Here is an 11,842-nt window from a genome sequence, read left to right on the forward strand (position 1 = left end):
ATAACTATCACTCCAGGCTCATCTCAGTGCAAGATTATGGAGCTACTCAGGCTCCCGGTCCTACAGTCCTGTCACATTTCCCAGCAGGGTCACACAGCGAAGGAGAGAACAAGCGCTTTGTTACAACTCCCTTGGCTTCTGGGACAAACATTACACTTGGGCGACGACTGCCAAGATAAAATCCACAGGTCTTGGCCTGAGGCTTGTTTAGGCAGCGCCGTTCCGGTGCCTCTGGCCGGTGCCACGTTCCCTCCGTTTTAGGAAACCTCTGCATGTGGCGGCGGTCACGTCCGAGGGCTCGGAAAGGCCAGTCGGGAACTGCCGCGTCCCCTCTCTGCCATTTCGATTAAAAGGGCCTGGCTGGAGGTTTGGGAACTGAAGTCAAGTTGCGGTTCGCTCACAAGGGAAGCGTTTCGACACTTATGTGACTCTGGCGGTGCCCAGCAGGGACCCGCCCGTCCCTCGAGCACCTGCTCGGGGAGCGCCCCGAGCCCCCCGTGCGCCACCGCGCCTCCCGAGCCGCCGCACCCGGGAGGCGGCCGTGCCCGCTGGCACAGGTGAGAGAGCACCCCGCAGCTCCCCAGCTCTCCCCGCAGCCGCCGGGCCGCCCAGGACGAGCGGCCAGATGCTCCAGCCCCTCTTTCCAGGGAAGGGCGGGGGAGCCCCCGCCTCGCTCCGGCGGGACGGGACGGGGCGGGGCGCGGGGGCGGGGCCGGCACCGCGCACGGCCGTTGGGAAGTGGCGTCACGGCGGGCGCGCGCGCTTGCGCGAGGGCGGCGGATTCGAACGGCGGCGGGAGCGAGGGAGGCGCGAGGGAGAGGAACGGGAACAGCGGGAGCAGCAGGGGAAGATGAGGCGCACGGCACCCCGCAGCACCCTGCGGAAAATAATAAAGAAACACAAGCCGCAGTTACGCCTGGCGGCGAACGCCGACCTGCTGGTGAGGAGAGAGAGAGAGGGGGGGGAGGGCGGGGGAGGGGCTGGGGGCAACCGGCCCTACGTAGGGACATTTACACTCTAAATGTTTAGGATGGTGCGCACTGGAGCACTTGGGAGTTGCTGGGTGTGATGGGATGCCAAGTTCCTACTAATGGTGTTTCTGCAGTGACCGACGGGCAGAGGGGAGGCAAAGATTCCGGGGAGATGGACTATTGGCTTGCGTGGCTAAGTAGAGATTACGTGGATAAGTAGAGATTGCTGCTCTCTGCTTTGCTGGTGGGTGCTGCATTGTAGGGATTTGACAGCGGGTTTGGGGATTCAGGGACAGGCTGATGCATAATTATTGTGTTACTACACGTACGCACTGCTGATCAAAGAGTTTGGTGTAGACGGACCGAGAAATACGAATTTGGAATACGTGTCTGTAACACACAGATGTCTGTTGGTAATGTAGACCAGTTTGGGTGTGCGGGTGGTTTGTTGTAATCAGTGAGTTACTAGACTGTTCAGGCATCTTGAATGATCATATACTGTTTGAAAGCCATCTAAGTAATCTCTATCCAAAACTAAGGAATGACAAGTCTTGTACTAATCTAATAAGGTGTGGGGACCCTGTTCCTGGTTTAAAAATGCCTGCCAAAAACGTGTAGAGCTATATCAAACAACTTTCCAAAAACTGAGGCCAACACAGCTGGATTGATTCTGACCTGCACTGAGGGATTTGTGACACAGGTAGAGTTTGTCTCACCAAGGAATTATTTGGCTACAGCAAGGATACCTGACCACAAGAGAGTTTTTGGTAGCTGCTATACTGAAAAAAAAAAAGTGCATAAAAAGGATATTCTTAACTTGCTTGACTGTGTTGCCCTCTTGTTTACAAATGCATGTGATTCTTAGAGCATTAAAGTGTTAATGCATACTCTGTACTAGTATGGTCCCTGTCTTGAATTGTAAGTCCATGTTTCGTATGTATATAAAAGTTGTGTCTTGCAGCATCTTGAACGTAGGTATCTGGATATATGCAGCTAAATCTAAACATACAAAATTAAAATAAATAATATGAGATTAATATGAGTGAATATAGTAATTGCACGAGAGTATTTAGATTTGAATGTAAACATTAAATATTTCTCTAATTGAGCTAATAAAAATATGATTTCTTCCTACTGTTTTTGCTATCTCTGGAGTTTTTTTTGGACAAAGGACCTGGCCCCTTGCTACTCATGCTCAGACCCACTCAAAGCTTATTCAGTGGAATCAAGTAGTCAACTAATCAAACTTAGACAATCACTAACACATTTTTTGTAGTCCTGGTAACGATTGGTCTGTGTTTCCAAGGAAATGAAAATTTGTCTTCAAACTGTGTAGCTGAAAAGGGGTAAGTGGGACATCCCTCCAAATTTTGGCCTTTGGTTCCCATTTCTTCCTGGTCCTGACACTAGTGTTCTGTGTGCTGCAAAGACAATCAGTGAGTTGAATTGACTGAAACTTGCGAACAATAACAATCAGATCTAGCTTAAAATATGACTAATCAAATGTTCTTCCAACACAAAGGATGAGATCAGAATAAGTTTCAATATTGTAGTGGAAACTTAGATTATCTCTTCTGGTGGTGTCAAATTAAATGATCTTTAATGTTACAAGGCTTGGCTTTTTTATTTTCTTCCTTTAAATAGGAATGTCTGGTTGTGGTTGTTGTCCATGATGCTCTTCAACTAGGCACGTGGCTAACAGCTCTTTAGCTCTTTATTTCTACGGACAAATAATCAACACAGCTGGAATTTTGCCTTAAAAAGAAATATGGAGGAGTTTTTTCCGTAATTATCAGTTAGACAAGTAGCAAGTTTTGAGAATGTGTTTTCTAGTGTCTCTGTTATTCTCTGCAAACACTGTAAGAGTGACTAGATTGCATACTTCAGTCATTTATAGAGTAGCTGTCTTAACAAGATGGAACCATGTACATTTTGAGTGGAGAGCTTGTGTCTTCTCTAGGGAAGAATGAGAATTGGCTAGTTCAGTTTCTGGGCTATCTTCCTGCGTGATGCATGCTTTATGTTTGAATCTACTTGTCTGGTTCAGTGAGGTAGCCTGCCCACCTGGCTTAGGAGATAATCAAATTGGGTTTTTTTCTGGACCTTTGGTGATTATTTTTAGTTGACAAAATCAGTATCTTTGTATGTGATCATAACTAACAAATTTGAATGACATAAGAATTCAGATAATTTTGTTAAATACTTGAATGGGGTTTCTTCTTCACTTTTCAGATTTTTTTGATCAAGTCTCCTTTCAAAATATGAAGCTTTGTCAGAATCTGTTTCCTGAATGTTAATATCTTTCTCTTCACACAGTGTAGGTATAAAGTTTCATCAACCTTTCTCAGGAAGCTGTTTCATTTTGTTTGTTTTTCTTTTGAAGGAGTATGATAATGTCTTTGGGTGAAGAGATATGAATAGTGTTTCAGGTTTTTTTCAAGGCTCTTTTTGAAAATAAGAGGTAAAGATTTTAGTACTGAACTTCAGATATTCCTCTAAAAGTCTGAGAAGAAAATATGCAAACTTTGTTCTAGCTTGAAATTATAGAAGAAAAGCAGGATCTCAACTGCTTGTTTCATGCTGGAAGGGCATGTTGTATTTTCATTGCAGAAAGAGCTTAAAGTATTGCTTTGAATGGCCTTTTTTTTTCTTCATTATCACCATTGAATGATTAATAAGTGTACGTCTAAGGCAGAATATTAGTCTAAAGAATTGTTCTGAAGTTATGGCAGCAAAGTAAAATTACAGAGCCTTTCCCTACTATTCACTAGTTCTGTTGAGCAGGTGTGTGGAAGTTGCTGTGCAAACAGTGTAGTGAGTTTTTTACAAAGTTATTGAAACTTTGCCACCTTTCTTTTCTGGGAAGTAAGCATTCTGTTTTGTAAAGTGATTTGCATGAGTAATTAATTTTAGTTTTTAATTTTTATGCATAGGGACAATAATTTCATATGTAGTAATGTCTTTGAAGAAATATGATATCGCTTAGGTATTTGTCAGTAACTGTCCAATTCATGGTATTTAGTCATTCTGCCTTTCATTAGCTTTTCTCAATTGCTTTGAATAACCTGGAATATTTATTAACCTCCGTGCTCTGTTGTGGAATATGTTGTGACTATTGTTTAAATCTGTTCAGGGGAAGCTTCTCCACGTGCAGCAATTCACTTTGAAAATAGGAAAATAAAGGTACAGTGATTCTGACAGAAGATGCATTTTAGAAAGGTAGTTAATTTTAAAATTAACACTTTTGTCTTTAGGTATCTCAGCAAAAGGACTTGAAAGTATGGAAGCTTTTGTTCCACCTCCCTCTTCTCCCACAGGTTATTTCCAGAAATCTAACCTTCACCTTGATAAGTTTAGTAATGAGAGTTCTAATGTTGAACATTATCTTAGTGCCACTGCTTGATTCTTTCAGTTCTCACAGATAATTTCTGTGTGAGTTACTAGTTTAAAAGTGTCTTTGATATTTTGCAAAGTAAATCTGCAAGAACATCTGCTTTTTGTGTAGTTGATGCTTCCAAATTATGTCAAATATTGTGTAAATTTATCTATTGCATGCTGGCTTCATTTAGTTCAGGATATTGAAAAAAATCCCAAATAGCTTGTCCTGTGAATGCTGTTCATATGACAAGAGTCTGTCCTCTAGCAGAATCTTTTTTCTGCAAATTCTTTTTTGCTGCAAAACCACTTAATCTGTAACTTCCCACGTTATATCCATGTTATATTTTTCCAGGCTTTACAGATCAGGTATGGCAGAGCAAATACATTGCCTAATTCATGTAAATAAAATTTTCATACATTTTAATATTTTTCTGAGCTCTTTATTGTGAAAGTATTTTTGTACACTTCACATAGCCAAGGTAATACTGTTGGAAAGTTTATTTGCAGAAGGTACCGATATCAATTTTTCAGGTGGGACTATTAAAATAGTTCACATAATGTCTGTATAATGTTAGAGATTTGTATTATAAGTCCCTGATTACACAGGGGTGCTCTTGACTGGTAGTTTTAGTCCAAGTTGAAGAAGTTCCTTCCTTGCCTGCTGAAGTTTTTTGCTGCTTTTGTATTAGCAGAACAGCATTCCGCATTGAACAGAATTCTGCCCTACCCGTTCTTCTAACATAAAAAGGCTAAGTAAGTGATGAGCTGGGAAGAAAATGGATGGAACCTTCTGACACTGGAGAATTTCTTGTTCTGGAGAAATTAATGTCAATGTCCCTTTGCACTGAAAAGAGGCAGAAGTCCTTGAACTCGTCTGTGGTCCATTTGGCGATAGAGCAGGGATGAATTTGCTGTTCATAAGGGTCTGGCAGTTGAAGTCACTGAAAGCTGACTATTTTCTAGTAAGCAAAACGGCTCCTGATTCTATGATATTTATATCTACATTTTATTATTAAAAACTGCTAATAAAAATCAGACTTGATTCCTATTAGATCAGTTGTTGTTTGATCATTTTTAAAACACTTTTACGATTTAAGTATGCTAAATTTAAACTGTAAGAGTCTTGCAGTAAAGAATGTCTTGGAAATTTACTAAAGCTTGAACTGAGTGATTTATTGTTTTTCTGAGAACACCCTTCATAAATTTGGAAGCAGTCTAATATGCAAATCCTTTGTCCCAAAAAATGAACCTCTAAAAAACCAAACTATGCTTAAGCAAGTTTGAATCATTCTGGGTTTCTTGTTTTTTTCTTCCCTATTTTAAAGGTGCATTTGAACTTCTTACTGTTTCTACATCGGCTAGCAGAAGAAGCCAGGACAAATGCTTTTGAGAACAAAAGTAAAATAATTAAACCCGAGCACACCATATCTGCCGCAAAGGTATTAAAGGACTTTTAATAATTTTCTTTTTTGCATAATGTAAAATGTATTATGACAGCATAGACGAATATTTTCTGTGTTAAAGTTGGTATTTTATTTGTAATTCAAAATGTATAGAGACTTAATGTTCTTTAATCCGTCACTGGCACAATTCACTGTTAACAACACAGCAAATTAACTTTCCTTGCCCTATTAAGTATAATCTGTTTTTTTTATTATTATTATTCCGTGTTTAAAGTCATAGTTCCTATGTATGGGTAAGTCTACAAAGTGGTCTACCAGCAAACATTCATGGGCTGAAAGCCCCTCCAAAGTTGAGGATCCTTATTTCAGATGATACTACATCAAGGAAGCATGCTGTCTTAACTTCAGTTATATAAGTGAAGCTTTATGGAACAAGTGAGAAGTAGTCCAGAGAGGTTCACATATCTTTCTTGCACCGTATGTTCTTACCTGCTTAGTCTGGGATAAGTTTGTAGTGGATTCTTGAAGCATGGTGTGGATACTATTTGAACAAGCAGATACTTTGTGTGATGTTGTGTTTGGCAAGGGAGGATTAAACTGGATTGCTATATGGCTAATTTAGCATTGCAAAAATTGTATGAATATCTGGGAAGGATGTTGAGTTTTGTATACATGCAAAAGAAGGGAAAAAGGAAGGTGTTAAGCAGCTTTCTCTGTCTAGAAAGAATTAGTGTCAAAGTATGACTGAAACCCCTTTGTACTCTGCAGCGCATTTCACTTGCTAGGATATATCTTGTGTATCTCTTGCAAATCTGTTTACCTTGGTGTCATGAAGGAACTTGGTCTCTTTAATTTGTTAATTGTTTAACCATTTACTCCTGCTGGGCAAATTGGAAGAACAAAACTCGTTGTTATCTGATATTTTGGTCCTGTGGCTTCTGTTTGTTTTCAGTATTTTTTTTTTCCTCTGGTGAAAGGTTTAGTTTGATACTTTCTATTACTATAGTAACAGAAATATATACAGAATATGTAGGGTAGCCAAGTGAATGTTACAGTTGGAATCTTATGCATTTGTAATTTCTTTTTAACTGCAATCTTAACATTATTTGAACATTTTTGTGCTCCATTTATTTTTTAAGATGAAAAGAAAGGAAAAACTGCCTGTATTTTAATAATGTTAACACTTAAACAGTCCCACTTGGGCTTTGAAGTTCATTTTTCAATTTAAACTCCAAACCAGAAAATGTCCTTCCAAAGGTCTGTGTGCTCTTGATATAGAAAGAAATAAGGCATTGCAAACACAAATGGAGCATAGTAGCTGTATGTAATTTTTCTTTTTGTCTAGGCTTAACAGAGTAAGAACTTCAAGTAATCTACTAAGGGCTTGAGAGCACTATTGCTATTTCGTAATATTAATTTTTAAAATAAGCCTTTTATTTTACAGAATTTTTGCTTATGAATGTTCTTGCTTTTAAAAAAAACCTCTTATATAAAATCTTTCAATATGCTTTTGCTTTATTTCTAACATTTTCCCTTGAGTTTTAGCTTTGGTGACTCAGCTCTTGGAAACAAATTGGCTAGGTGAACCTTTGGTCTGAGTAGTCTAGCATTTTGGACCTGAATTGTAGTGATAAAAACAGTGATAAATATACTTTTTTTCTTTTTGCAGGTTATTTTAAAGAAAAGCAGAGGCTAGAAAACAGACCACTGGAATTTTAAAGCAAAGTTTTTCCATCTTGTCTTACTAACTTGAGATGCTGTGAGCCAGCTTTAGCGCTTGTGGAAGTATGCAGTTTTATTGATGTCTATCTCCTAACTATCTTGCTCTTTCTTATAAAAAAAAAAAATCTTACAACGTATATTTTCATATGCCCCACACATAATTTTAAAGTGTGTGTCACTTGTCATTTAAGACTTTTGATATACTTTATTTCTACCATAGGTACTCTTCAGGTACAATGTGGCATTTATTATTAGAAGTGTGAAACTTCTAAAGGAGAACAGTAATAAAAAAAATGCAGGTTTCACAAAATCCATTAAAGATTTTGCAGTTCAAAGCAGATTTACTAGTTAAAGAAAATCTTGGCTTTCAAAATAATCACTACAGAAGCAAGTGTGTTAAATATCTTGCCTTCAATTTATTTATAAATGTCTTAGTTACTTTGAAAAGTAGGTTAAAACTTCTGTGTTCTGGAGAAAGAATACATATTTGGTATTTAAAATCATGCACTGAACTGTTAAGCTGGCCTATTGTTTGCTGTGGTGTATGAGACAACTTGGTGGTCTGTAATTCAGTTGGTGTGGACAGATGCACAGATTATGGAGAAGAAAAGATCTGGCACAGCTGTTGTTTTTGAAGTTAGATCTTGTAAAAATAACAAAGATAAATTGTCATGAATGCCCAGCTATTTCCTCCCCCCTTTTGAGTGTCATCCTAACTTGTCAGAGGTCTGGAAATGAACATTATATAAGTATGTCTTCTTAAATTAAGATCATATTCTATTCCTAATCTGATACTTGTAACCATTTACTGAACACTTTGCTTAAGGGATGTTTTAATAAAGTTATAGTTGAATCTCACAGTTTGAGCTGATAATACAGTTTTGTGGAATATGTGGTAGCTGATCCTTCATATGCACAATGAACTATTCTTAAAATAAAGGATCTTTAAAAGTGTTATGTAGTAGTCTAATTTTGTTTGATACTTTACTGAATATATTCTAGAAACTCAGCAAAAAAGAATTGCATTTTAGAAATATTTTAGTAATCTAAGAAAACTGTAGCAATACCAGTACTTTTAATGTCGTATCACGTCCACGTGCTTTTTAAAATCCCGTGCAGCCTTTGAAAAGTCATTCTTTTCCAGTATGCAGAAATGAAGGATTACTCTTCCACTTAACTCACAGAGCTTAGTTCAGTCAGCTTCTTTTAAGGGTTGACGAGATTATTCTGCCTTTTCTTCTCTTACTCCCTTGGAATCCACAAAGAAGGCTGAGAACCTACACATGTAGAGGATTTAATAATCTCAAGTACATTCTCAGGAATAAGGAAGACCAGACTAAGTATCTATATTTTTCTTTGTAATTACTGTCCGTGATTTAACAATTTTATTGCAACACTAGATTTTCCTTTGTTAGAAATGTTTTTTCCTAATTTTTCCTGAAATATTTTTTTATAGTCTTGATTTTCCTGGGAGCAAAATCCACTCTGAGCTTAGTGGAGTATTATTCCCATGTAGTAGATTGGTGATCAGCTGCCGTTGGGGAAGGGAGGCAGTGAAGGGTTAAAACCAACCAGTGTACTTCTAAAATATTTTATACAGTGTTTTTGGTCTGCATTCATGGTTAAGAAGGGATGCCCTTTTGTAATATGAGAGAGACTTTTGACAGCCCATCGTTGGTGTTTTGTTATAGCTGAAGAAGGCAGGCATTAAGAAGACCTGCATAGCTTGGCAGGTATTCAGGTTTCTCGCTTAAACTTTAAATAAATGCTAACTGGAAATTAATGTGGTTGATGTAGTGTGCTTTAGCATTCAGAAATATAAAATGCTATTACGTTTTTCTAGTATCTTCTTGAATGTTCCCCATAAGGTTAATTATATTAGTATTTGGCAGCTCTTCTGTGTTTCATGTATATATGTAGAGTCTCCTCGATACAGTACTCCTTACTGTATTTTTAAAATCAAAACTCCTTACAGCAGTATTGTCTAAATACCCATGAACACTTCAATTAATATAAACTTGGAGGTTATAGTAGTAATCTATTTCTGTTATCAAATCTCTATGTAATGACAGAGCATCAAAGCACATAGTACTATAAAATACTCTTTTAAACTAGGTCTGTACTAGAAAGCTTAATGAAGTTATATTCTTTTGTTTGAATTCTTGTGTTGATTCTCTGCCCTTAGGAGGAAAAAAGCAAGGATTATTGAGGGAAGAGTCATGCTGATGCATTTATAAGGTGTCTATCCTTTTCAGCTCTATTCATGAAACCTTGAGAAATTTGGAGTTCTGAAACCATTGAGACAATTCACTATTGAATTTCCTGGAGTTTTAAACATAAGATTCAAGAGATTTTGGGAAAGAGAGATGCTCTCTAACAATATGGTTATGACTCCTTATTTCCTTAGAAAGCAGGACCTAAAAACTTAAAAGTTGCTTTAAGACATCCAGTTTTTCCATTTTCTTCTCTTTGCATCTTTCCCAATGTTCTGTTTTTCATCCTACTCCACCCTTTCACTATGACCATCAATGAAAGGGAGAAAAGTAAAAACGAAAAAATAGAAGAATTTGGCCAAAGTACTTCTGACGACCAAGACGGTGTCTTGGTTTTCAGCTTTCCATGTAGCTCATGTTAGTCCTTGGGCCAGGGTGGTATCGTAACTGATTAATGCACAAAAGAAGGAAAAATGTTTATTGATCAACAGGTGACTATGAGGAAAGAGAATGGTGGTGCTGCTATATTTGTTTCATCTTGCTTCACTTGGGAGTGACTGCTAACAGGAGATCTGCTGTTTGCCAACTTGAGTAAGTCTTCTGGTGAGGAGTATGCACTGTTCCAGCTATTGTGCTTGCATCATTTTGCTTGCAAGATAAGCAAGCAGAGAAGATAGTTGTGAAAGCTTTAAAACTACATTCATGCATACTGTTGTTTTAATTTGTAGAGCATGTAAATTTAATATTTTATGAGTGGTATAAATCATGTGATTATTAGGTTTAAAGCTGTTTTAAAAAGTGAGCATCAGGAATGGTATGTCAGTGAAGTTTAGATCTGTGGAGAGATTTAGCCATTTTAACTCCTAATGGTGACAACAGGAATAAATGAACTTGTATACTTTAGTGGGTTAAGAACCCAAATAATCACTGTTCTATTTGAATGTAAATACGTCTGCTGTTTTGAGTCAGAACATCAACACAGATGCTAGAGAGGACATTCATGGTGTGGAATTTCATTGTACTTTTATGTGGAGAAGTGAGGGACTGCTAAAAAAAGAATCTCAGGTTTTTTAATACAAATAGTCAATGTTTTCTGGTTATAGTCATACAATAAAGGAAAAATAAATTCAAAAATATGTATGCTGTAATAGAAAAATTCTTTTTCTAGCCATAAGGTGGAGATAGAGCAAAAACTCTCTTTTTTTCCCCTATGGTAACTTCCCGTTAGAGAAAATATTTGGTTTATTCCTACTAAAAAGTATGTTATAGATTGTGACGCTTTCAGACTTTTTTTGAAGACTACCAACCCTACACTGCTGACATATGTAGGGCAATTAATATTAAAAAAAAAAAAAATCCCATACACATCAAACAAGGATGTTTTGATCCATGCTGAGATGGTAAAAGATATGTGAGACTTTGAAGGATCTTGAAGATTTTTCTTTATTCAAAGCTCAATGTTTCAGTATCATATAGTTTTCTTAATTATAAATGGCTATTTATACAACATAGCCTTAATTTTAGAAACTAGTATGTTCTGTGTGCAGTTTTATGAAGGGAATGTTTTTACAAGACGTTGCTTATATGGCAGCCTTAACTATGAAACATATCTCTCATATTGACTGACTTGCTGAGTTGGCATTCCATTAGTCATTTATCAGCTTAGAACAACTAATGATAGGGCATTGTAATTCCTAAATGCATAGGGCTTTGAGGTGATTTATAAGTATATATTTAGAAAGTGTGACATATATTTCAAATAGAAGTGCTGATTACAGTAAATCAAAATTCCTTTTTCCAGATCTGTGAAATATGTGTCACATTCAAGTTCTTTAGAATGTTCAGAGTGCTGTGTGTAGTTGGTTTTCAGTTCAATACCCTATATGGCATATAGATTCCTTGATATGTTTTAAAGGAACTGTACTTTTAGCTGCTGTGGTAGCTTACTCGGATATGATAAAAGAACATAGTATAACAAATCTCTTACATGTTTCAGTAGTTTCAGTTCTAGGGTGAGAAGATGCTGACAGTATTTTTGTTGTGCTAAATACTGAATTGCAAGAAGTTGAAGAGTCTTTCCACCTGACAGCTCATGGTTCTGCAGACATAATTAGTTGGAATTCATTCATTTACTGTTTTGTGAACAATGTTGAGA

At 37.4% G+C, this 11,842-nt stretch overlaps 1 protein-coding gene across 1 annotated transcript; it reads left to right on the forward strand.

Annotated features, from left to right (window-relative positions):
• The first annotated feature begins 772 nt into the window (after positions 1-772).
• Positions 773-7,610, forward strand: CENPW (centromere protein W). Its single transcript, XM_027880524.1, has 3 exons — positions 773-940; positions 5,675-5,788; positions 7,422-7,610. The coding sequence occupies exons 1-3, from the start codon at positions 851-853 to the stop codon at positions 7,446-7,448; spliced, it is 231 nt and encodes a 76-aa protein (XP_027736325.1). The 5' UTR covers positions 773-850; the 3' UTR covers positions 7,449-7,610.
• The last annotated feature ends 4,232 nt before the right edge of the window (positions 7,611-11,842 follow it).

This window comes from Empidonax traillii, unplaced genomic scaffold, assembly GCF_003031625.1.
Source record: "Empidonax traillii isolate 1590-97213 ecotype Southwest subspecies unplaced genomic scaffold, ASM303162v1 scaffold72:size2462915, whole genome shotgun sequence".
In the NCBI taxonomy this organism is placed as follows: Eukaryota; Metazoa; Chordata; class Aves; order Passeriformes; family Tyrannidae; genus Empidonax; species Empidonax traillii.

Coding starts and splice junctions, on each gene's coding strand:
- CENPW (XM_027880524.1), top strand. CDS start 851: ATGAGGCGCACGGCACCCCGCAGCACCCTGCGGAAAATAATAAAGAAA. Junction 941..5,674: donor CGGCGAACGCCGACCTGCTG/GTGAGGAGAGAG, acceptor CCTATTTTAAAG/GTGCATTTGAACTTCTTACT. Junction 5,789..7,421: donor ACACCATATCTGCCGCAAAG/GTATTAAAGGAC, acceptor TTCTTTTTGCAG/GTTATTTTAAAGAAAAGCAG.